Source organism: Pelodiscus sinensis, chromosome 2 (assembly GCF_052426305.1).
Source record: "Pelodiscus sinensis isolate ZL-2025 chromosome 2, ASM5242630v1, whole genome shotgun sequence".
Lineage (NCBI taxonomy): Eukaryota > Metazoa > Chordata > Testudines > Trionychidae > Pelodiscus > Pelodiscus sinensis.
In genome coordinates this window covers 2,130,028-2,155,311 of record NC_143053.1, presented here as the reverse complement: position 1 = coordinate 2,155,311, position 25,284 = coordinate 2,130,028, and the positions used below count along the sequence as shown (strand labels likewise).

Below are 25,284 nucleotides of genomic sequence, written 5' to 3'. Positions count from 1 at the left end.
GGTTGCAGCCAGAAGGAGCCGTTTTCGGAGGAAGGGGGGATCCTTTGCCCCCCCCGGGCTGTGGGTTGGCGTAGGCAGGTCAGCAGAGCGGCTCCTTGGGCTCCCTTCTGGCCGTCGCCATGGATGAGTTTTCCAGTCTGGGCGAGGGGTTTCTCTGGGCTGAGTGACAGCTGAGCCCAGGCCCGGTCCTGGCGAGCCCTGGCTCTCGGAAGCCCAGGGGCTTGCCCAGTCCCTGGCAGCTGCCGCCCTGGCTTGGCACTGCATGGGAGCAGGTGGGGGTCTGCCGCTCTGAGCTCGCAGAGCTGTGGCAAGAAACTGCCAGCCTCGCCTGTCCCTGCGGGTGTCTGCTCGGCTGCTACCCCGTCGGCCCTCTCGCCTCGGGGGTCCCAGCCCCGGGCTCCAGCCCCACCCGCAGCGTCTCACTGCATTGAAACAACCCTGCTGTATCCGCGGCGCCGGCCGGCTGGGAGTTTCGCTGCGGTGTAGCCGCCCCCGCGGTGAGTGGCACGGTGCTGCTGTCCAGTTTGGCCAGGCCAGCTTCCGAGTGGAGTCAGCGGGGGCCGGGCCTGGACCCGCAGGGGCTGCTGTGGGGGACAGGCCAACCGAGCTCAAAGCGCCAGGAACTTGCATGTCCTAATTGGGGCCCTGCACTGCCTGGCGGTTAGCGTCACAGGGATCTGCAGGGCTGCCTCCCCCGCTTCGTGTTGTGACGCGAGTCTCTTTGCCAAGTCCAGGCTGCCGATGTTAGAGACGAGTCGCTCCCCCGCAGCAGGTAGAATGCTCCCTCTTCCCCCCTTTGCTGCCCCCGCCCGGAGCCCTGGGTCAGTGGGGGACTGCCTAGCTGACCCTGCCCTCCATGCAGCATTTCCGCGGAACACAGAGTCAGCTGGGGAGTCCTGGACTGACCCCGGCTCCCTGCGGCATTTCACAGTGCCAGCGCCGCATGGAGCCGGGGCCAGCGCAGGACTCTGAGTCCCCCGCTGACCCCAGGCTCCGGGAGGGCGCTGCCGCTTTGAAATGCACAAGGGCCCCCAAGGGCTTTTCAAAGGGAAAGCGCCTGAGTCAGCGGGACTTCCCAGGCTGAGGCGCAGTGCCCCGGGCCCAGCGCGGCTCTTGTCCGTTCCCGAGGGAGAATGTGGAAGTGCCTGTCGACTGGAAATTCCAGCGACTGCTCGACTAGTCAATTAAGCGCGATTTAATTAGTCCAGGCATCCATGGGCATTCGCAGAGCCCCTGCCTCTCCCCTCTCTCCAGCTCAGCCCTAGCGGGATTGTGACGCAAACCCGGCAGCCCAGACAGGAATCTCCTGGTGCGCCTTTGCCATAAACACCCGCGAGCAGGGGCCCTGCTGCTCCCAGCCACGTCCACATGCTCCGGGACCTCGCTCCCCGCCAGGCTCCCATGCACACCGCAGGCCGGCGCTCTCCCCTGCTCCAGGCTGCTCCTATCCCCCAAATGCAGCCCCCCAGTGCCTGGCGTCTGCACGCTTCCCCCACCGGCTTCACTGGATTCGCGGGTCGGGGGGGTGCTTGGTCCCTCCCTGGTATCTTCCCCCCAGCGCAGGCGAGAGGGCTGGCTGCAGGGGAGTTCTCCGTCCTGGGGGGCAGGGGTGAGGGGAGAACAGCCCAGCCTGGGGATCCAGGAGCCGAGCAAAGTGGCGGAGCTTTGCTCAGGCTCTTCCAGGTGGGTCTCCATGGCAGGTAACCCCTATGGCTGGCCTGCGGCAGGGCTGGCCGTGAGCCTGGGCTCCGGCCGGAGCCTGACCATCTGTGTTGTGGTTAACAGCCCGGGAGCCAGAGCCTGGGAGCCAGGGCCAGCGGCGGGTGTTTGCCCTGTGGGGGGCCGTGCTCTGCTGGGCCGGCGAGCTGAGGCTGTGAATAGCTCCCCCGCTCACCCCGCTCAGTTCGACGTGGGGCTTTGCCCGGCCCTGTGGGCTGGAGGCGCGGTGGGCGACGTGGTTGGCGCCGGCTGTGCTGTGCCAGGAGAGCTGGCTGGGGCGGGGCGGCGGCCTGGGAGCAGTGCCGGTGTGCACGGGTTTCGGGGCCGTCGTTCCGTTTGTCGGGCTGGGCGGCGCTGTGCTGCGGGTCCCCGGCCTCTTTGGAGCTGCTCTCCTCATTGTTCCCCTGTCCCCCTCTCTGCTGGGGGCGTGCTGGGCCTGGTCTCCCTCGTTCCCCCTTCCCCGCTCTTGGCCCAGGCCCGTGGCTGCAGGAGCCGAGCGGGGCAGCACTGGAGCGGTTGGGGCTGCGGGTCAGGGAGTCTGCTTGGCCAGGATGGGACGCTTCCTCCTCCCACCGAGCGCCCTGCCTGCCGCCAGGGCAGCTTCCAGTCCCGTCTGGGCGGCGAAGTTGAGCTTTGCTGCAGACGCGGTGCAGGGAGGTTCGGTCTGTTGGCTCCTGGTGGGGCAACCTCTCTTCAGCCCGGTTGCTGGCTCCCTGCAGCTCTGCGCTCACAGCCTCGCTTGGCCGGTTCTCGGTCCGCTTGCAGCAACGCGTGCTGCCCCCTCGTGGATCGCCGCGGTCCAGCCGCTCCGCGTTGGCTGGGTCCCAGAGCAAAGCCCCGGAGCTATCCGCCCCGTGTCGGCGCAGGCAGGAGGGAAAGGGCTCCTCATCTCCCCTGCCCCAGGTGAGCGGAGCCCCCACCCCCGAGCTGGCCCACGCAGCAAAGCAAAGCAAAGCGCCTGCCAAAGGCACCGGCGGGGTTTCCTCGCGGCCCCTGACACAGGCCTGACCCGGGAGCGCACTCGGCGTGCACTGAGCCATCTGGGGACCTGCTGCAGCATGACCTGGCTGGGCTCTTGCACACGTGCTGAACACCTGCTCCCCACCACGGGCCCTGCGCCGCCTGGCGGGGACGTGCAGCTTCCGGGTACCCCTGCCCGCTGCGACGGGCCCGTGGTCAGCGGCAGGCGGGTCTGTCAGGCTCTGCTCTGGGCCTGTGCCACACGAGGGGGGCTCGGCACAGCTGGCCGTGCCTGGAGATCTCATTAATTGCTGCGCACTCGAGTCCTGCCTGCATCCCAGATGTGCTCGTGGGCGATGTGGGTTGGATTTTATGCCAGGTGCTTGTGAAGCAGCCCCAGGTTGGGGTTTGGAGCTCCACTCCCCAGGAGCGCACAGGTCGGGGGACCTCGGCTGCCCACGCTGGGGGTGTGGGTGGGTCGCACAAGCTGGGGCGGGCGCCGAGGCCGGGGGTGCTGGGTGCCACTTGCCGGCGTGGCTTTGCCGTCAGAGGCAGCCTGCTGCGCCAGTGACCTAGTCTGGCAGCACGAGCGCTTTCTCCAAAGCTCACTGTGGTGGCGGGAGGAGAGGGGAAGTGAGCGGGGGGGGGGGGGATGGAAACTCCGGTCCAAAGCCCTTGTAGCGCCAAAAGCCTGGAAAAAAACTTATCTCCAATCTCCTTTTAAAAAAATGTAATAAAGCCTTTTGTTTGTGCAGTAATCTCATCCCCTCGCTGGCCCGGTATTTTCCAGGCGCTCTCCCACCCGGCTCCCTGCAGCTCGGCGGGGGCTGCGTTGGTGTTGCGCACAGCCGAAGGTGATCGCACGCTGTGTGGATTTTACTGCTCCCCCGAGGGGTTTTTTCTGGAGCTGGTTTTCTGATTATTTCCTCGAATCCTCTGGTAAACCCGATCCAGCCTGGGTCCCCGGAGTGGGGGGCGGGGGAGAGAATCTCTTTTCCAGGGCCGGGGTCTGCAGGTCAGCGAGTGGGCGCAGTCTGAGACGCGGTGCTGTCTGGTTACCCGTGTCGGCGGGAATGCGCTGGACTGCCACCAGCGGCACTTCCCTCTGAGGCGGAGACGTCCCGCCCGCCGCACGCCACGCTCTGACCCGCGGGACGCCTTGCCAGGCCGGACGCTGCCTTCCCTGCCGTTTGGGCAGATGGGGTCTGATCCCGTCACTTCTGATTAGCGGTCAGTGGGGCCCGGGGTTGGCTGCGCTGTGGGTGCCCCCGGAGCTCTGGAGATGCAGGCAAGCGTCCCTCTGGACGGAGGCAGCCTGAGAGCCGCGAGCGCAGCCTTGTGCCTGTCAGAACCCTCTTGGGTGCAGAGAAAAACTTGTGATCACCACATGGCAGCCCCCTCAGGTGTCCTCACCGATACCAAACCCCGCAGGACGGTTTGGGGGCTAGCTGAGCCAGAGGGCATCGAGCTGAGCAATCTGTTAGTTTTACACAAATAAAGGCAGTTTCTCTGTACTCATCACGCCGCCAACCTGCGGAACTCCTTGCCAGAGGATGTTGTGAAGGCCAAGACTATAACAGAGTTCAAAAACGGTCAATGCATGGAGGTTAGGTCCATCAGTGGCTACTAGCCAGGCTGGACAGGGATGGTGTCCCTGGGCGCTGCTTGCTGGAAGCTGGGAATGGGCGGGATCACTCAATGATTCCCTGTTCTGTTAAGTCCTTCTGGGCACCTGACCTTGGCCAGGAAGACAGGACACTGGGCTGCATGGACCTGAGGTCTGACCCATCCTGGCTCTGCTTCTGCTGCTCCGTCCACATCTCGGGGATATTGTCCATCGGCTTTAGGCACCCCAGTTCCAACCTGGCTGCCAGCATGTGCAGCAGCCTTCGCCTGAGACGCTGGCCCAAGGCTCTCGAGCTGTGCCCCAGCAGCCGCTTCCCCCCATGCCCGAGGCGCGTTCCCCTGCCCCAGAGAGCGGGGGCTGGCGTGCCATGGTGCGTTCGCGACCCATCCGTGCCGGCTCTTCCGTAGCCCCCCTCCCCAGGGGTTTGCCGATATTTGCACCGGCTACCGAAGCCGAGCAGAGTGCTCGGAGCCCCCAGGCGGGTTTATCCCCTTTCCGTAGAGGGGCACTAAACGTGCCTTTTCCGTTCCTCTGGGATCTCTCCCGGCCTCCAGGGATAGTCGCTGTGGCTCAGGTATCGCCTCCGCCAGCTGCTCTGGGAGGCGCTTCCTCGGTTGGCCGGGCAGTCGGAAACCCGCCCCAACTGAGGTTGTGGAATCGCCGTCCCTGAGATGTTAGAGAGCGGCCGTCTGGAGAACGCCTGGCAGGAGGGGCGAGGTTGGGGGTTCGCCGCCTTTTTCTGTCTGTGAAACGCCCCAGCCCGCCTGCCGCGGTCGCTGGTTTCTGCAGGGAACAGCCAGGGCTGGCGTTGCTCAGGCTGCGGTGGCAGGGTCTCCGGGCCCTAGGGTTCAGCCCCATGGTGGGGGCTTAGGCTCTCTGCCCCGAGCCCTAGCAAGTCTAATGCGGGCCCTGCTTGGTGCCCCCCGGGCTTGCCGGCGGCTCCCCGGGGGCCCAGACCCACTGGGCTACATGCTGCTGTGCGTGCGGCGGCCTGGCCTGGCTGGGCTGGGCTCAAGACCCCTTCCGGCCTGGCAGTCGTGCTCTCGGCTGGGTGGCTAAGGAAGGGCTGTGGGTGGGAGATGGCTGCAGGAACCCTGGGGCGTCTGGCTAGCGGCGGAGGGCGGGGAGCGCTGGATGCACAGCTGGGCCCGGCCTTCTCTGGACCTGGAGGGCGTGTCCCGCAGGGGCTGACAAGGCTCGTGCGCCCAACTGGCCTGGCGCTTATCGCCGAGCTGCCCACCCCCGAGGTGCCTGCAGACCTTTTTCCCCCAGGGCAAAGCACCGCGCCCCGCCACTGGGGCCTGCCAGCCCGTGTCCTGCCCATCTCCAGCCCTTGGTGGCTACTGGCCGTGCCCGGGCGGGGAGCGGTCCCTGGCGTGTCTGACCTCGGCAGGAGCGAGCTTCGCAGCGCGCAGGCAGGCTGCAGGGGCGGGGAAAGTCCGCCTGGCAAGAGGGTGTTCTGCCCCGCTAGAAGACTGGCCCCGGGCGGCTGGGGCTAGTCACTCTCCCTCCTTGCAGCCGGGGGGGCGAGTGGAGGGGTGGGCTGGTCCGTTTTAGAGCTACATGGATTCCCGCCTTGCCCGCGGTGGCGACCGGCTCTCCCCAGGATCCCTAGCAGAAGGGCTGGTGTCCGCCAGAGCCCCCGTGTGGGAAACCGGGGAAGGCAGCGGGTCCTGGCCCCTCGGGGGCGGGGGCGTTCCTGAGGCCAGCACAGCGCTGTCCGTGCCGGGGGCCATGCTGATCTCTGGCTTCTCGTCTTGCAGGCCAGGAAGGAGCAAGTCCCTGGGACGAGCCGGAGCGTGGAGTCGGGGTCCAGCCTGCCCCTGCAGGATGAGTACGAGGAGGACAGCTCCGACGAGGAGGTAGGAGCCAGGTGGACGCGCCGAGTCGGCTGGTGCCTGCGCTGGCGGCGAGGGGCGAGGCTGGAGGGTGCCTCTGAGAGTCTGTCTGCCAAGCGCCGTCCTCTGCGGGGACTGGCCAGCGCAGGGAGCGTGGCGGGGGCCGGAGGCCGGGGCGTAGCTCCAGCCAGCGGGAAGGCGTGGGGGGGGGGGAGCGGTGAGACTTGTTTGTGCATGTTCGTGTGTTCACGTGCCTTGAAGCCCCCCTCTTGGCAAGCTTGGGGGTGGGATTTCCAGGGAAATACTCGGCCCCGCCCCCGACGCAGTGGAGAACGGGGGCTGGTGTGCCCTACGTTGCCTGTGGGGAGGTCGGAGGGGAGGGCGTTGAGGCTAAGGGCTTGGTCCAGCCAGGCGGCACGATGGCTCAGGAGACACGGGGAGGCTTCTCGGCTGGCCTGTGGGGAAGGGACAGGCTCCCCGCTCCTGGCTGCTCTAAACACCACTGTGTGTGAACGGTTCCCCAAACGCCCCCCGGCACGGCAGGAGCAAGCCTTGTGCGCCCCTGCCAGGCTGCTGAGGGCAGAGGCCTGGCTACCGAATGCCGAGGGCACGAACCCGCCGCGTGCGCTGGGTGCAGAGAAAGGACGGTGCCGCAGAGGTGGCCGGGGGTTGGAACGGGTCCCAGGTGAGGAGGCTGAAGACGGGGACGTCTCAGGAAAGAGGAGACTCGGGGGTAGGGGAGGTCTGTGAAGTCCCGACTGGTGTGGGGACAGCGAATAAGGAAAAGTGATTGGCTTGTTCCCACAGTGCGAGAACGAGGGGTTGCCAAGGGCGTATCTAGGCTACGCTAGACTTTCGAAAGAGGATATGCAAATTGCGCGGGAATTCGCGTATCTTCTTTCGAGCTCACTTTCGAAAGTGAAAGTAATTAAGACGCGGTTTTGTCGGCGAACCCTCCCGTTGGTCGACAAGCCGCTTTTCCTTAAAAGAATGAGGTTTACACGGCTTGTCGACCAACGGGAAGGTTCGCCGACAAAACCGCGTCTTCATTACTTTCACTTTCGAAAGTGAGCTCGAAAGAAGATACGCGAATTCCCGCGCAATTTGCATATCCTCTTTCGAAAGTGTAGTGTAGTCTAGATACACCCCAAATGAGATTAATAGGTAGCAGGTTTAAAACAAACAAAAGGACGTTTTTCTTCACTCAGTGCACAGTCAACCTGTGGAACTCCTCGCCAGAGGATGCGGTGAAGGCTAGAACTTTAACAGGATTCAAAAAAGAGCTAGATAGTTTCGTGGAGGTTAGGTCCATTAATGGCTATTAGCCAAGATGGGTAGGATGAGGAGCAGGGCCGTGGGAGGGATTGCTTGAGGTGGGGCCGGCGGGGGTAGGGAGCGGTGCCGTGGGGAGGGAATCCCTCGGCGACTGAGAATCCAGTGCAGGCTGTCCTTCCGGAGCCCAGTCCGTGGGGACAATGTCTGAGTTACCAGCGCTCTCGCTGGCTTGCCAGCTCCTCCCTCCTCGTGCTGGTCTGGGTAGATGTCCCGCCACCGCCTGATGGCGTCGGATGCCCTGAGTCACCGCGTTGCGTACTGTAGCGCTGGCCAATTCCCCAGCTGCTCCGCGCTTGCTGGTTGCTGGGCTCCCATGTCCCCAGGGCTCAGCCTGTCAGTGTTTGACCCTCGTAGCCCCGGGCTCTCTGGTGTCGGCTCGAGGGGAGTGGTTCTCTGGCTGTCGAGCGGACGGCAGCGTCCTGTTCTCGTTCCACAGGGTGCGTGGCTGGGGCTGCCGGGTACCGTCGCTCCGGTCTCCATGGCGCTCCCGGACTGTACCGCCGCACCGGCTCCTGGGAGCATCTGACCTGGGTTCTAGTCCCCGGATCCTTTCGGGCTGTAGCAAGGATGCCTGCGTGGCGCCGGCCTGGCATGGCTGCTGGCACTGGATTGTGCCCTTGGAGCACTGCTCTCTGTCCCCCAGGGTGTCCAGGCTTTGCCGAGAGAGGAACAAGTTGCAGCCATCTTCCTCTGTTGTGGGCGGGGCAAGAGCCGGTGCCCCCTTCTATGGGGTCAGAGCCCGGCCTCCTGTCGCTGACGGGCGGCTGGCGCCAGGTTGGGCGTGGGTAGCGAGAGAGGCTGAGGCTGAGCTAGCGATGTGGACGTGCTAAGGTGGGGCAGCCTCCCTCAGTGAGAGCCACACCCATGTTCCCATCCCCCGCCGGGCACCGGTGCAGTGCCTGGGGAAACTGAGGCACACGGGGTTCCACCCGAACAGCCCAGTAGGACTCCCACACAGCATAGCAAAGCAAACAGGGCGAACGTCTCCGGCGGGCAGGCTGGAAAGTGGGGCACCGGTGGGCGGGCGGAGCGGCCAGGCCTCCGGGCGTGGGCTGTGACGCAGGCGGCCGTTTGGCGGCCCGCCGCCTGGCTGTGTGGCGTTTGCGCTGGCTCTCCTGCCGGTGCCTGGGCTTCGGAGCTCAGACCTGCCGTGCCCCCGTGCTTAGCGCAGACTCAATTTCCTCCCCGAGCTGCTGCTCACTTGGCAGGCCTCCACGCCCGGCCTGGCCCGGCGCCCAGCTGTGTGCTCTGAGAAGAGACACAACAAAATGAATTGGTTTCCTGGCCGGGCGCTCGGACGCGGGAGCGCAGCGTCGCCGCGGGGCCCGCTTCTGGCTGTCAGGGCTGGAGCCCGCGCCGTGAGGAATCGGCAAGTGCAGGATGTGTGAGCGTCTCCCTGGGCGGCAGCTCCCCTCGCTCCCAGCCCCCCGCCACTTCAGCACTTGTCATCCCGCCCAAGTGTCTCTTCCCTCCGCCGGGCCGAGATGAATGGCTGCAGGGCGGCCAGGCCTCGCTGGGAGGAAGCAGTGTGGGGCTTTGCTCGGGCTCTGCTTCCTCCCGCAATGACTATTCCACATGGCAGTGGGTAATGAATGAAGGCGCGTTGAGTGCTCCTCAGCGAGCCGCCGGCCGTTCCAGGCCCGCTCCCCCCGCCGGGGCGCAGCTGACCCGGGCTGGGGGGGCTGAGGGAGCTCTTCTTTCAGTAGCTGATTAGCCAAGCGAGGGGAAAAAGCCCTTCAGAATGTGCTGCTGGCAGACAGCTTCTTAAACTCATCACTCCGGGGGGGGCGCTTCCGGAGCGGCCAGCGCCAGCAGCTGCCTGGGGCTTCCCACTTCCAAACCCTATTAAACACTTAGCACGTCGCCCTGGAGCGCTGCCGGCACTTAGCCCCGTGCGACGGCCGCAGGGCGGGAGGGAGGCTGCCAAGAGGCCGTGATGAGCAGAACGCAGCGCCGGAAGGCCAGGGCCACTTAACCCCGGGCGAGTTGCTGAGTGGGCTGCCCCGCTGCCTCCCCCCCCGCGCGGCGGCTTGGCAGGGGCATTGGGTCCGTGTCGCCTCCAGCCGGACGGGTTGGGTGTCTGGTCTCCGGGGGGGAGTCCGGGCGCTCCTGAGAAGGTGGGGCAGCTCTGCGAGGGCTGGGCTGACGGGGTCGGGGTGTTGCCGTTGGCTGCCCCGGTGCAATAGGCAAGCCGGCCTCCTGCTTACCCTGTGTCTGACCGTCGGCGCCAGGTTCGCACCCTCTGCTCCTGAGGCCGTGCAGAGCTGCAGCGGTGGGCTGAGATCTCAGGCCAGGGCCCATGGGCAGCCGGCTGCCTGCTCTCTGCCCAGTCCTGCTTTGCGCTTGTGCCAGTCTGGGCCAGAGGGGCCATGCCCCGCCCCCCACCGCTCTGGGGTCAGTGATCCTCGGTGCAGTGGAGGGAAACCCATCACGACTCTGCTACCGTCTCCTCCAGAACGTGCCCGTCCCTTTTGGGCTCTTCGTGCCTGGGGGGCCAGGGCTAGAGGAGAGGTCGGGGGCTTGGGACAGAGCCTGCAGAGCCGGGCAGCCAGCTCATCCGTACCGCGCGTTGCCAGGAGCAGCCGACGGCTCTGGGCGTGCGTGGGGAGAATGCCGCGGTCCCGTGCTTGGCGCCCAGGAGAGCGGGCGGTGGAGCCAGGGGTGTAGGACGTGGGAGGGGCAGTAATCTGCAAGTCAGCGGGGTGTCCGTGGGCGACCTGGCGGCTCCCCGCGCTAGACAGCAGCAGCAGAACCTCGAGGGGGCGCCCGGAGAGGGCCGGGCGGAGCAGGCCGAGGTCTGACGCAGCCTGGTGTATCCAGAGGGGGTGGCTGGGCGCAGACGGCTTGGGACACGGCTGGGGAGGGCCCGTGGGTGTCACGTGGTGGGCGTGGCTGCCGCCTGGGGAGCCGTGCTGCAATGTTACGGATGCCGAATGCTTTGCCAGAGGCCGAGGTTCGGGGCGCGCTCGTGGCTGGCGGGCGTCCCCGGTGCGGTCGGCAGCTCGGTGCGTAGGGGCTTTGCCTGGGGGCTCCTTTGTGCTGTGGGCTTTGGGGTGAGTTCTGCTGCCCTCCGAGACGGGGTCCCGGGCTAGCTGGCGCTGGGTCGCCCACCGCTGGAGGCCGCCTCCTGGCCAGGGCTGGTTTAGTGGCTGGTTCCCACGGGAGGTGCCCTCCCAGCAGCCCGTTGCGGGGATCTCTCCTGCAGCTTGGCCCTCGCCGCATCACCCTGAGTCCCTCCCTTCCGGGTCCCAGGGGGCCCGGCTCAGCCCTAGTGATGTGGAGCAGGACTTCTCTGTCCCTGGGCTCTGGGATCCTGCAGCCTTTGCCTCCAGGGGACTCCCCCAGCCCCCCGCGAGTGACTGCAGGCGCCCACCTGCTGCCCTCCTACTAACCTCCTGGCTTTCCAGGCCCAGCCAGCCCCTCTCCAGCCTGGCTTGCTCTGCCCCGGGCTGCCAGCCTCCCCTGCCCCACCTGACCCCCCCCCCCCGGGCTGTGAGGGACACACGTCCCATGCAGTAGGACAGTTGTCGCCTGTTGGTCTCTGGCTGTGCGGCCCAAGTCCAGGGCGGGGAGGAGCCTGGGGCCCTGGAGATCCGAGGTCTTGCTGTAGATTGCCTGGGAAGGGGGCGCCCGAGGCTGCAGGGGGAGAAGCGCCTGGGGCTGTGCAGAGGGCAGCTGGGCGGCCCGGCTTTCCAGCCACGAGGGGGCTGAGTCGGGCACCGAGGCCGGTCGGGAGGGGGCAGAGCGCCTCGGGCCAGCTAAGCAGCTGCAAGCGGCCTCCAGCTGTTGAGCCGGAGTGGAAAGTTTCTCTGCACCGCGCCAGCGTGACGGGGGTGTTGGAGCCGCGGGGATTTGGTAGCGCGGAGGCAGACGCTGCCGCCCCGCAAGAGCTCCCCCTGGCCCCATGGCACCCGGGCTGGCATCGGGGGCGAGGGCGGGGACGCCTGGGCGTGCAGCCAGCACGGTGCGCGGGGCCAGCCCGGGCTGCCGTGGGTGTGGGGCTGACACGGGCCGGGTGCGGATCCGCCCGTAGGAAAGAGGGACTCGGCGACTCCGGCTGCCTAGACTTGCTCCTGGGAGTGTGCGCGAGCTGCTGAGCGGGGACAGGAGCGCCGCTCTGCTCTGGAAGGAATGACCTCAGTGAAACGCATTGAAACAATCAGGCCTCTGACCCAAAAAGAGCGAAACCCACAACTTGCAGCCAGGGAGCGGAAACTTTTTTCCATTGAGTTTCCCCCTCTGTGTGCTAACGCCGCGTGCTCGGCTCCGGCTCCGGCTCCGCTTACCGCTCCTCCCTGGGGAAGCAAAGCCCCCTCCTCCCCCCAAACTCGCAGCTGCAGCAGGCTGGCCTGGCGGCTGCGGAGCCAAGAGGGCTCAGGGTCCCTGGTGAAGAGCTGACCCCGCCATCTCCTCCGCGGCTGCCCAGGGGAAAGGAGCTGGTGCGGCAGGGCCCGGCACAGGCCGCTGACATGCTCCGGGCTAGAGCCGGCCCCTCCAGGGAGGCTTCCAGCCATGCCCGCTTTGCAGAGCACCCAGGCCCCAGAGGGCTCTTCGGGCAGCCAAGGAAGCGTGACCATGGCCCGTCTGGAGGCCTGGCCCGGAGCAGGGCAAGGGTCAGGCCCAGCCCCTACGGCGGATGGCGCTGCCCTGCAGTGGCCAGAGGACCCTTCACCCTCTTCCCAGGGAGCCAGGGCGGCAGGGAAGCGGCACATGCCCTGTGTGGAGTCCCCGAGCGGCTTGCCTAGCGTAAGGCTGGGAGCGCTGGCCGGGGGGTCGGGTCCGGCCCAGGAGCTCCCCTTCAAGGAGAGATGGGTGGCAGCGGAGCCTGGCGTTGACACGGCCCCTCTCCCAGCCTCAGCGGGGCCAGGCGCTGCGCTCTCCTCTCCACCGGGGGCCGGGGGAGTCCGAGTCCCCGCGCCAGCAGCGCGCCTCGTTAGCCTGGCTTCCCTTCCCAGGAGGGGGGGCAGGAGGCTGCTCTGGTCCCGTGCGGGACCTGCAGTGACCCGGAAAGCCAGGGCAGAGCTAATGAGGCAGCCCCGCAGTGTCTGGGTCGGTCTCAGGCTGGTGCACGGAGGAGCCTGTGCCTTGCCACGTGCCCTGCGGCTTGGCTTGGCTTGGCAGGGCCAGACTGCCTGGGGACTTCTTGGGTCTGCTCTGCGAGGCCCAGCCCCCAGGCCTGCCGGTCATGAGCACCCGTGGCTCGCGGCGCAGTGGCCTCGCAGGCTGGCCTTGGGGTTGGCTTGCTTGGCACTAGCAGCTGTTTCCAGCCAGGGGGGCTGTGACCGGCGGGGGAGGCAGGGCAGCTGGGGGGGCCGAGACGGGGCGGCAGGGAGCGTGATGGACGCAGGCGGCCGGGTGGGCTGTGACGGGGCGCAGGGGAGGCAGGGCAGCCGGGGGGGCTGTGACGGGCAGGGGAGGCAGGGCAGCTGAGAGTGGGGCGTGAGGGGCAGGGGAATCAGGGCAGGTGGGGGGGCATGACGGGTGGGGGAGGCAGGGCAGCCGGGGGGGCTGTGACGGGCAGGGGAGGCAGGGCAGCTGGGGGGGCTGTGACGGGCAGGGGAGGCAGGGCAGCTGAGAGTGGGGCGTGAGGGGCAGGGGAATCAGGGCAGGTGGGGGGGCATGAGGGGTGGAGGAGGCAGGGCGGCTGCGGGGGGCCGTGACGGGCGGGGGGCAGGGCGGCTGGGGGGGGCCGTGACGGGCGGGGGAGGCAGGGCGGCTGCGGGGGGCCGTGACGGGCGGGGGAGGCAGGGCGGCTGGGGGGGGCCGTGACGGGCGGGGGAGGCAGGGCGGCTGCGGGGGGCCGTGACGGGCGGGGGAGGCAGGGCGGCCGCCTGGGAAAGGGGGTGTGGGCCGCGCTGCTCGGGGCTGAAGGGGAGCAAGGCTCGGGCGCTGCGGGTGCGGAGGTCCTGGACAGCTGGCGGCTCTGGAGTGAGAGTTTGTGAAAGACTCGCCGGCCCCGCCGAGATACGGCACTCTGGGTGGTTCTCCCAGCCGCCATCTCCAGGGCAGCGCGGAGTCCGGGTCAAGGGACGCGTGTACTGACTGTGACGGCGCGTTGGGGGTCCCCCGCCTCCTGCACCCCGAAAGGGCACGAACAGACTCCCCCAGCCAGTAGAACAGGGGAGTTTATTGCTTCTCCAGGGTACAGCCCAGCACTGATGTCATCAGGTTACAGGGCAGGCCTAGGATGCCTCAGCCGCCTTGAGATGGGGGGGCTCTTGGCTTCTAAACCCCCCAGCCTGTTGCTGCCGCTGCTTCCTCCATCCTCCCAGATAGAAACTAACCCACCCTCCTCCAGCCCTGCCCCCCGCCAGGGCAGCATCCCCCTCCCTTTGTTCCTGTCCATGGGGGTCAGTGGTCAGACCGGTTGAGAGACCCTTGCCTAGTGACTCATGGCCTGTCTTGCTCCGTGGTGCTACAGACAGTGGCCAGTGAGTTAGCAAGTCCCCCCCACTACGTCACACTGACAGCCCAGCTCTTGCTAGCTGGGGCCAAGCTCTCTGCCCGGGTGCCCAGCCGGGTCACAGGTCTGAGCGGCGTGGTCAGATTTACCCACCAGAACGGGGGTTCCGGCTGGTTGTGATCTGCCTGTGTCACGACTGTGAAGCAAAATTGTATCTGTAGCTACCCCAGGCATGACACCCGAGGGGCAGAATCTCGCATCCATCCTGCGCCTGTGGAAATCTTTTCTTGGCATTGGCATTGGTAATTGCAGGGCCTGGGTGCAGAGGGGGGGCGGGTGGTGCGGGCTGGGTGCGGAGCCAGTGCAGGCTGGGTGCAGAGGCATGGGGGGGGGGGGCAGTGCGGGCGGTGCTGCCGGCTCTCCAGGAAGTGGATTCGCTCTGGCGGGGCAGGAGTGGGAAGGGGGCGGGTGCAGAGGCATGGGGGGGGGGGGCAGTGCGGGCGGTGCTGCCGGCTCTCCAGGAAGTGGATTCGCTCTGGCGGGGCAGGAGTGGGAAGGGGGCGGGTGCAGAGGCATGGGTGTGGGGGGGGGAGCCGGTGCGGGCGGTGCTGCCGGCTCTCCAGGAAGTGGATTCGCTCTGGCGGGGCAGGAGTGGGAAGGGGGCGGGTGCAGAGGCGCGGGTGCAGGGGGGGGGGAGCCGGTACGGGCGGTGCTGCCGGCTCTCCAGGAAGTGGATTCGCTCTGGCGGGGCAGGAGTGGGAAGGGGGCGGGTGCAGAGGCATGGGTGTGGGGGGGGGGGGCCGGTGCGGGCGGTGCTGCCGGCTCTCCAGGAAGTGGATTCACTCTGGTGGGGCAGGAGTGGTTTCCCGGCGCTGCAGCTTTTTCGGTGCAGACGAGCCCTCGTTCCCACCACAGGTTACCGTGAAAGGGACGCTCCTATCTGCCGTTCCCATGCGGCATGGGGCTGCCACCTGCTCCCCTCCCCTGCTCCCTTATCGCTTTGCTCGCCCTTTGGGGGGGGCGCAGCCGGGCCCCCCTCTCAGCTGGAGCCCAGAAAGGCTCTGCCCTGGCGCCCAGGGCTGCTTTGGCCTGGCCGCAGCGTCTCAGAGGGCAGCCAGGCTCTGCAGCTGTCCCGTGGCTAGGAAGCCGGCCGAAGGGTAACTGGTCCCATTGGCTTGGCGGCGGGAGGCGCCGCGTTGGGGCTGGCCTGTGTTGGCCTGGCTGGCGCGGGAGCGCAGTGCCCCAGGGCACACGCTGGGGAGCTCACGGGCCCAGGAGAGCTGGCAGCGGGCGGCTGCGAGAGGCTGGGGGGGAGCAGCCGCCTGGCGAGGCCGGCCATGGTGGGACCCTCAAGTCAGGCTCAGCCTCTGGGGCTGCCCCAGCTGGACCATTTCCCGCGGCAGGGGCTGGGGGAGGGAAGTTCTCGTTCATCACTAGTGCAGCTGACGGGGGGCCTGGCGTGCCAGCCAGAGGGCCAGGGTGAAGGTGCTGCAGTAAACGCTCCCGGCGCGCCACGCCCGTGCGGCCCGGCGGCTGTGGCTGGCAGAGGCCACGCTCAGGAATGCCTTGGCACGGCGCTGCTGGAGCCCTACGTCATTCTGTCCTGCGCCCTGCTGCATGCTGCTGCTCCGCTGGTTTTCATTTCATCCCAGCATGAAGTGTTTTATTTTTCTGGGAAGCAGGGATGAGGTTACGGAGCCGGGCTGGAAGGAAGGGGGGGGAGATTTATTTCCCCCGCAAGGAAAGCTGCTCCTTGGCCGTGCTAGGTTTGCGGTGGGAATTTGGCAGCCCTGGGCTGGGCTGCAGGAAAGGCGCCGGGTTCGCCCGAGCGCGTAGGCACCTGGCCCCCCGAGGAGCGGCCCCTGCGGGCCAGCCCCTTGTGGAAGGGCAGAGCGGGGGGGGTTAGCCGGAGAGGCCAGCCCCAGGCCCGTGACCGAGGGGAGAGCCCTGCACGGATGCAAAATGGGTCTCCATGAAAATGAGCCGTGGATGCCGGCTTCCGTGGCCGCGGGCTGGCAGGGCGGCACTGCTGGATCCCTCCCCGTGGGTCTGGGGCTACGTTTCTGCAAGGCAGGCTCAGGGAAGGGCTCGATTCGCAGGAGGCCGGGGGCGGACTGGTCTGTGCAGCGCGGCGGAAGGCAGGGGTGGGCATTGCCCTGGGAGTCTGTCTGCGCGGCACCCAGCCCCCCCCAGCGGTCACTGCTTCCCCAGGAGTGCAGCGCAGCATGCGACTTCTTGCGAGGCTGCAGATCCAAGCCCCACGGCGGGTCTCTGGCCGGTCCCTGCATGGCCGGGGAGCGGAGGGGGGTCCCTGCTGCTGAATTGGCTTCTCCTGCTGGCTGTGTGCCCGCCAGAGCCCTGCAGTAGCCGCAGTAGCTGCGCGGCCGGTGTGCCTGCGCTCGCCCCCAGGGCTCGGCTGTAACTCGAGAGCCTCGACCGAGGCCGCGCTCTGCTCTGCTCTGCTCTGCTCTGCTCTCCAGCCAGGCTTCTCCTGGCTACTGAACTGACAGCTGCCTGAGGGCCGGCCTGGTGGGGCGCTCTGCGGGTTTCCTGAACTCCGGGGCAAGGCCTCTGCGTGGGGAGGCGGCTCTCCGGATTGCAGCCGCATCTTGAAAAGCGCTCACGTCCGGCTCCCCACGCCCCCGCTGCTGCTTCGCTGCTCACCTGGGCTGGACGGCCCGTCTCGCCCGCTTCCTGCGCTCCCTGCCTGGGGTGTCTACCCGGAGCCCCCCCCCGCGCTGCCCCGCACAGCCGGCGTTGCCACCCAGCTGTGGTCGCCCCAGTCCTCCCCAGCCAGCAGAGCTGTGCCGCCTTCGCCTTGCGTGGTCGCTGGCCGGCCGGGCCGCGCGCCGTCCTGGGGGAGGCCAGCGGGTCCGAGGAGAGGCCGGGCGCACAGTGTGCGAGCAGCGCGGGTACGGGCCGGGGCTGGCCACGTTGCAGGGGCAGCTGTCCGCTCGACTTAGCCCCAGCCCCTCCCCGCCGCTGGAGCCCCCTGAGCAGCCTTCGCCTCGCCGGCTGCGGGGCCGGGGGGGGGGGTAACCCTCCGCACGGGGCTCTCCCAGCTGCGCAGCTTCCACTCAGGGCTGGGCACGTGCTGAGCGGCTGGAGCGGGAGCCCCCCCCCCCCCGCCAGAAAGCAGCCAGTGTCCGGCCGCCGGCCTGGTGGGGATACTCCGGGGAGCCTGTGCTCAGGGCACTGGTGTGGATCCCCACGGCCGTCGCTGGCCTTCGCCCCCCGCGGGTGTGTGCCTGGCGAGCGCCCACGGGGGGAGATGGCCGGGGGGAGCAGTGTCGCGGGGTGGCTGTGCGGGCTCTAGGGAGGGGGCAGGGGTGGCTGTGCCCCTTCGGGGGTGGTGCCCACGGTGCCGAGGCTGGCAAAGCCGCACCAGCCACAGCTGAGAGTGGAGCCTGCCAGCAGGGTCGGTGGGAGCAGAAGCCTGGCGGGAGGAATCTCAGCTCGGGAGAGGGGGACCTTTCCCCTGGGGGCGGTAAGTCAGTGCGGGAGGGGGCCCCCTTGGCTTGTGGGGCGCAACCACGTTCTCTGGGGGCGCCGTGCCCTGACCTGCACGCGGCAGCGCCAGGATGGGGCACCCAGGCGCCCGTGGGCCGGAGCCGGCTGCCGTGCAGAGCGGGCCAAGCCGCCCTCTTGCTTTACATTAGAACAAGGAGGCGCTGCTCGGCGTGGGGCTGGGCCGAGGGGCCCCCCGTCGGGGCGCTGCCCGGGGGTGGGAGCTCGGCCTGGGGCCCTGGCCAGGCTCTCTCAGCCCCTTGGGAGGGGTCTGGCCCCAAGGCCCAGGGCCCTCCAGGTGCAGGGTGAAAGGCACCGACAGGAAGGCCGCTGACAGCTGGCTGGGCTAAAGAAAACAGCCCTCCATAAATCAGGCCTGGCAGCCCCACCTCGCAGAGCCTTCCCCTCGTTAGCTGCCCTGGGCTTCCTGCGGGGGTCCCGGGAGGTGCCTGGTCCCTGTGGCCCAGCCCTCGCTGTGGGCTCTGCCTCGCGCCGAGCCGAGCCGAGCCGGGCTGGGCCATGAGAGATGTTGGCTGGGGCCGAGGGGCGGCGTGGGGCAGAGAGCCAGGGGCCAGCCGCTTGTGTGGCAGCACTGCCCCCCCGTGCCACTGCAGGGACCCGCGTCTTCCCCCCCCCCCCCCGTGCCGCTGCAAGGACCCGAGTTTGCCCCCCCCCCCCCCGCCAGTACCACCTCCCTCCACCCCCCGCCACTGCAAGGACCCGCATTTGCCCCCTGTGACGGCGCGTTGGGGTTTTCCCGGCTCCTGCACCCCCGTATGGCACGAACAGACTGCACCAGCCAGTAGAACAGGGGAGTTTATTGCCTCTCCAGGATACAGCCCAGATGGAATCTGGTTCCAGGGCAGGCCTAGGATGCCTCAGCCCCCCTGGAGATGGGGGAGCCTGGGCCCCTAAATCCCAGCCCCCTGCTTAGGCTGCTTCCTCCAGGAAACCAGCCAGAAACCTCCCTAACTCCCTCACTTCCAGCCCTGCCCCCAGCCAGGGCTCCACCCCCCTTCTTCCCATTGTCCTGCTCCCTGGGAGATCACTGGTCAGACAGGTCCGGAGCCCCCTTGCATAGTGACTCATCCCCTGCCCTGCTGGGCCGTGCTGCAGCCAGCAGCCAGTGGAGTCACCCACAGCCCACCACCCAGCACAGCAACCAGCAAGGTACCCCCAGTACGTCACACCCCCCCCCCCGCCACTGCAGGGACCCGCACTTGCCCCCCCTCCAGTGCCACCTTCACCCCCCCATGCCACTGCAGGGACCCACATTTGCCCCCCAGCGCTGCCCCCCCCCACCATGCCGCTACAGGGTCCTGTTTTTGCCCCCTGATCCCTCCCATGGTACTGCAGGGACCTGCCGTTGCCCCCTGGCGCCGCCCTCTCCCCCAATGCCGCTGCAGGGAGCTGCGGTTGCCCCAGCGCGCTCCAGGGTCGTGCGCTGGGCTCCTTCCTTGCACTGCAGTCGCCCGGCTCCAGCGCCACCGGCCTGCGCCCAGCGGGGAAGTGGGAACTAGATCGGTCGCAGACACCTGTTAGCCCCCATGGCAGGGCCACAGCTGCCGGTAGCGGGAGGGGTCGCTCGGTAATTGCCCTGTTCCCTGGGGCACCTGGCTCCTCCATGGCGCCCGCTGGTCTGGGGCCCCGTGGCCCTGTGGTGTGGCCGTGCTGCTGGGCCGGGGAGAGTGCCAGGCGGAAGCTGCCGTGGGCAATGCCTGGCCCAGCACAGCCCGGCTGCGGGCAGCTGTCGGACCGGGCCCCTGGAGCTGCCCTCACTGCCTATGCCGCCTTGCCTGGGCCGAGGGCGGGCGTGGCCTGCAGCTGGGCACAGCTCTTGCTTGGAGCCGTCAGCCCAGGCTGGGCTCTCCTGGGGCTTGGGAAAGGGACTCCCGTGGCCAGCTGTGGGCAGGGCAGCTTGCTCCTGTTCCCACCCTGGGGGAGAGGGCTGCTTGTAACCAGACTGGCAGCGGGAAGCGCTGGGCAAGGCCGAAGCTAACCCTGCCCTGCTGGGCCAAGCTCCCCCGCCCCCGGGCACGCCCCAGCCAGCGCGGCCGCGGCAGGGATGCGACCGCCCGTTCACCCGTCACCACGTAACCCATGAGAGGGGGGTGGGGCCGGGGCTCTGCCGGCTCCCAGCCTGGCGCAGGGGCCTGGTGGGGCAGGGGCTGCCCTCTGCCCGCGACTGGCCGCCCCCGGTAACCGGTTACGCGGTCACCGCTCTAGCCAGAGGCAGGGATTGGTCATCTGTACGGAGCCCAGTTAGTGACACGCGCGTGCACCCCACACACACGCCCGCTGCACCCCACACACACACGCGCGTGCACCCCACACACACACGCGCGTGCACCCCACACACACGCCCGCTGCACCCCACACACACACGCGCGTGCACCCCACACACGCCCGCTGCACCCCACACACACACGCGCGTGCACCCCACACACACACGCCCGCTGCCTTGGGCAGGGAATAGGGGCAGTTTTGTGCCCTGCTGCTGCGCTGTGCCCACCAGTGACATCGGGGCGGCTCTCCCCATGCCCTCCTGGGGGGCCAGCAGTCGCCCCGAGTCTAGCCCCGGGCATGTTGCTCCTCCCCACCCCGCTGCCTTTCTGCTCCGCCTTCTGCAGCCCTGCCTCACGATGCCCCCTTGCGAGGCCAGTGGGGAAGAGACCTTTTTACCGAGAGGGACACTGAGGCACAGGTCAAGGGACCTGCCCTCGGTCATCCAGAGTCGGTGGACAGCTGGGAAGGGAAGCCAGGAGCTCTGTCCCAAGCACTAGATTCGGATGCCTCCCCTGGTTCCCGGTCCCCAGCCCTCGCCCCACTTGGAGCGGCCGGGCGCGGTGAGTCAGATAAAGCCCCTGGCGGAGGGCCGGCGGCGCGGTAGTTAGAGACAGAGGCGCAGGATTACCGTGCGGGGGGGCTGGCGTGAACAGGCCCTGCATTGTAATCTGATCGGGGCCAGGGAGAAGGAGCGCCCGAGAGCGAGAGAGGCTGACCCCACGGCCCCAGGAGAGACGCTGGGAGCAGGAATGAGGAGAGAGTGAAGAATTCCAGAGGTGGACTGGCTTCCTCTTTCACCAGACAGACACAAGGGAGCCGGGCAGCCCGCCAGCCCGTACCTGCACTTCCAATCGGAGCCACTGACAGCTGGAGCTGCTTTGCAAGGGGGCGGGGAGGGGAGGCGCAGCACAAGCCAGAAGCGGTCGCTGCTGACGAGGGGGAGGCCTGCTTTCTGAACAATAGGATTAAAGCCGGCTCATGCCTGTGGGGCGGAAGGGGGCACCTCCCGGGCCCCCCTTGCTCCCGCAAAGGCTGGGGCTGACGCGCTCCTTTCTCCCAGGCCGTCCCTGCCAGGGGCTGTGCCCACGCTGGGCGCTCGGCCCCAGAGCAAGGGCTGCGGGCGGGTCCCACCTGGCAGGCCTGGAGTGGGGCGAGGGCAGGGAGGGAAACGCCTCGCAGCCGCTAAATCAGGGGAAGAAAGGGCTGCGAGCGCTGGCCCGGCAGGGTCACACGTGTTTCCTGGCAGGTGCGAGACGGGCCGGGTGATGGAGCATGTGGCGAGCGCCGCAGCTGGGCCCGGACGCGTGGGGACAGGTACATGGGGGAGGGCCCAGCCAGCGCAGGCACCCTCCCCCGGCCAAGTAGAGAGGGGCCCTGTCGGCAGGTGGCATCGCACGGCTGTCGGGTCGGCCGCGTGTCGATGCCCCGTGCAATTGCACGGGTGCTGCTGGAAGCGCCCTGGCACGTGCCCACTCGTCCCCATGTGGGCTGTGCAGCATGTGGAGGCGGGTGGGGGGCTCGTGTGCCGGGCGCGCTGGTTCGTGAGTTCACGGCCGGCCCCAGGGCTTCCCTCTGGCCGCCTGCGTGTCTCCTTTGCACCTTCCTTCCCCCCCCCCCAGTGCCCGCATCCTGGCGGGTGAGGGGTCCTGTGATTCTCCCCGCGGCTGCTCGCCCGGCCTGTGGCTTTCCCCAGCTGCCGCGCGGGGTCTCCCAACGCTGCGGCCGCACGGAGCCGGCCCTTTGCAAGGCACCCGCGGCCGCTCCAGCGAGCCAGGCCAGCAGGCGGGGGCTGCCACACCAGACTCTCGAGGAACCGTGTCCTGGCGGAGGGAATCTGCGCCGACCGGCCCCCTACGATTGCCAGAGGTATCTGCCGTGGCTCGTGGTGCTGCCCCTGGCCTCGGTGACACGGCACAGTCAGGCCATGGCGGCGCCTGCGCCAGCCGTGCGGGCACGGGAGAGCTCGGAAAGCCTCGGCGAGTAGAGGGGGGCCTGCAGGGTGTACGTGGGCCATCTGCGTCTGTGGGCGTGGGCTTCGAAGGGGCCCCACGGCATGTCTGGCTCCACTGCCTCTCGGGAGGATGGTTCCCTGGTGTGTTCGCTCCCTCTGGGCACCTGGCACTGGCCGCTGTGGGCAGCCAGGACGCGGGTCTGACCCCGCCTGGCCGCTCGGGTGCTCTTGTGGGACCAGAGATGTGTATGGAGCACGTGGTACCGGACTCGGCGGAAAGCCGTACGCCACGGCCGGCTCTGACGGCCTTCGCTGGGGGCTGCCCTGCCCTGCCCCCCAGGGGCTCACCTTGTGTCAGAGCCTGGGCAGGTGGGGGAATGGCGGCGAGGCAGCCCGTTCCGCGGGCCGGGCACAGCCCCCTCTCCCAGCCATCTGCGGGTTCCTGCAGGATTAAGAGGAGGAAGTGTGGAATTGGGTTACGCTGGGGTTGAACCTGCCATGCTGCTGTGTGTGATTTTGTTCTGTTCCGATCGGATTGGATGCAGCCCCCTTTTCAGCCCTTAATGGCTTGGCTTTGAGAATTTCCTTCAAAATTACACCGCCGGCTTCCTGTTCCAGCGCTCCCCGGAGCCCTGCAGCCTTGTGCGAGGGTTGGGGGACGGATCCCTGGAGCGGTGCCGGAGCCGTGGGCTGGCGCTGCGCCGGCTGTGTGTTCGGGCTTTCTTGTTTTCCTTCTGAAGGTTTCACTGGCCCCGCGGGAGCATGGGCCGAGCGCTCGTAAACACGGCTCCTGCTCAGCACGTGCATTCGCCCGGGAGAAAACCTCGCCGCCGGGGGAGTCTGCTGCGGCTTCCCCCTTCCTGGCCGGAGCCTGGGGGAGGAAGCCAGCAAAGGCCGGGTGGGGGCTCTGTGCAGGAGGAGGGCCCTAGCCGCCGGGCCTGGCGGCCGAGAGGAGGAGCAGGCAGGGGCAAGCCAGGCCACTGGCACAAGGCAGCGCGAAGGGCGCTCGTCTGCCTGCTGAGGGGTCGTCCGAGAGGGGCAGCAGTGTCCCTGGACCCTTAATTCCCGGCTCGCCGTGCGGCTCCCGGGTAGGTGCGTGGCACCGCCCTTCGCTCCTGGCCTGCCGGCAGCGCGGTTCTGCCAGGCCTGCCCGCGCCACGCAGTCAATGCTGGGGGCCCGCCACCCACCCTGGCTGGGAGGGGCCCTTGGCCAGCGCTCCCGGAGCCCAGCCTGGGGCAGCGCCCTGTGGCGGTGGGAGATCTGCAGGGCAGGAAGGGCGCTGTGGCCCCCCAGGGCAGCCAGGCCCAGCCTTACAGGGGCTTTTCCCGTTCGTCTGGGGGCTGTTGGACGCTTCGGCAGCTCCCGGCAGTTGCCACCTGCGCTGGTTGGGTGTCCTGCGCAAGGAGCCCAGCGGGCGGGAGGGGGTGCCTGGAAGTGGTTCATGGACGCCATAAGCAGCCTCCAGGCCCGCAGCTTTCATGTGGGGGGCTGGGGGGCTGGGCGGGGAAGCCGGGCCCCAGCGCCTCGTGCTTAGCACCTCCTAGTCGCGTCGGCCCGGCGCGAGTGCGCTGAGAGCTGCGCTGGGGGAGTGGCCTGGCTGACCGGTGGGAAGGGGCCGGGAAGCCGTGCTGCTGGCGGCAGGCCCGGGCGCTCTGCTCGGTTTGAAGATGGCTGCGCCGTGGGCGTCGTCCCCGATTGGCACCAGGCCGGGCTGCGCCTGCGCTCGGTGCTGCTGAGGGGCGCCCGCGACCTAGAGACCCGTGCCAGGCCCACCTAGCCGCCCAGAACGCTCTGGAGATGAGCTCGCAGCATTGGACCCTCCAGAACAGGTGGTGTGGGGCCAGATGCAGCCTGCCCTGCAGAGCCGCCCAGGCACGTGGTGCCCCGGAGCACCCGCAGGGCGTAGGCAGAGCGCGGGTGCCGCAGGCCTCCGGTCGGAGAAGCCAGGCCTGTGCGGGGCGGGAGAGGGAGGCAGGTTTGTGGTTGGCACCGCCCTGCCTCTTCCAGCCTCTTTGCCGGGTGCGGGGAGGCGCCCGCCGACGGGAATTCCTGCCCTCGGCCACAGGAGCCGAGCGGCGGGGGAAGGGCTGTAAAAGCCGGGGGCAGGTGTGGATCGGGGTGTAGAATCCCATGGAGGTGCAGGGCGAGGCTGGCGGGCACCATGGGGGGCACGAGCCAGGGTCCCAAGCTGCCGCCCTCCAGAAAACTCCTGGTTGGGCACAGCTGGAGCGCCCTCGCTGTTCTCGGCCACGGGGTCCCGCTGGCGCCTGGCGCAGGGCCACGGCTGCTGGAAGGTGCGCGTGGCAAAGCCGGGGGTTGCTGGCGTGCCCGAGGCAGGGGGACACCCGTGTGCAGCCAGGCCTGTGGTCATGGCAGCTGGGCTGCTGGGCCGAGGCCCTTGAACCTGAGCCCCACTGCGAGAGAGCGTGTGTCGGTCGGTCGGGCACCCTGCAGGCCTGGGGAGGGCTCCTGGGGCGCCCTGCGGAGAGCCTGCTCTGCGCACGTCCTGGTGAGTTTGCCAACAGTTGTGCCTGGCCCGCGAGCGGCAGGGCCTGGGTCTATCTCGGCCGGCCGGGGGGGGCTGTAAGGTGACCTCCCACCCACGCTCCCCTCGCCAGCCCGGGGCTCCCTCCACGCGCGCCATGCTGTCTGCGGGGGGCCTGCAGTGGGGCACCGTCCGTCCCGGCGAGGCTCTAGCTGGCACGGAGGCAGCACAGCAGGGCAGTCGAGCCCGGTCGGCTCCTGACTCCTGCTAGAGGCCTCGGCCCCAGTCGTCTGCGCGGGTCCTGGCTTGGCCTCCAGCCGAGGCCGCTGTGTGCCCCTGGGACCGAGCGCCCTCATGGCCTGCGGCGGGGAGTCGGGCAGCCCAGATCTGTGGGACCGGGCGCCCAGGGCTGGGGCTGCTGCCGCCAGTGGTGGACGGGAGCTGGTGTAGCTGGAGCAGCCTGGGCCGGGGGCCTGTAGCCAGCCTTCCCTGCCAGGCCAGAACGCAGCACAGGCCTGTGCCGCGAGCGGTAGCGCTGGGCCAGGGGAGCCCGTGGGACGCTGCCTGGCGCCTCTGACCCCCTTGCTGCCAGCAGCCCCATCAGGCCAGGCGCCTGGCTTCAGCAGCTGTTTGCCCCTGGGGATGTGAGCGGCCTGGAGCGGGTGGAAGCCAGGGCCTGGCCTGGCCGGGGCCTGGGACCATTCTGCCCTGCTGTGGGGGTGGGAGTGCGCGGGCCGTGCCACGTCCCTGCCCTGGGGTCGGCAGCCGCGCTACCCGGCCGGGCAGAGGGGCCACCAGGTCGCTGACCCCTCAGCAGTGCGAGCGCGGGGCGGGACTGGCCGGGGAGAGGGGCCACCAGGTCGCTGACCCCTCAGCAGTGCGAGCGCGGGGTGGGACTGGCCGGGGAGAGGGGCCACCAGGTCGCTGACCCCTCAGCAGTGCGAGCGCGGGGTGGGACTGGCCGGGGAGAGGGGCCACCAGGTCGCTGACCCCTCAGCAGTGCGAGCGCGGGGCGGGACTGGCCGGGGAGAGGGGCCACCAGGTCGCTGACCCCTCAGCAGTGCGAGCGCGGGGCGGGACTGGCCGGGGAGAGGGGCCACCAGGTCGCTGACCCCTCAGCAGTGCGAGCGCGGGGCGGGACTGGCCGGGCAGAGGGGCCACCAGGTCGCTGA

The 25,284-nt window shown here is 68.7% G+C and overlaps 1 protein-coding gene across 3 annotated transcripts in view; it reads left to right on the top strand.

Annotated features, from left to right (window-relative positions):
- BOP1 (BOP1 ribosomal biogenesis factor) overlaps positions 1-25,284 on the top strand; it is a 57,108-nt gene that overhangs the window by 9,912 nt on the left and 21,912 nt on the right. For all 3 annotated transcript variants that reach the window (XM_075916833.2, XM_075916834.2, XM_075916835.2), the window contains exon 3: positions 6,070-6,168. In XM_075916833.2, the coding sequence (XP_075772948.2) occupies positions 6,070-6,168 (99 nt within the window). The remainder of the gene's footprint in view (positions 1-6,069; positions 6,169-25,284) is intronic.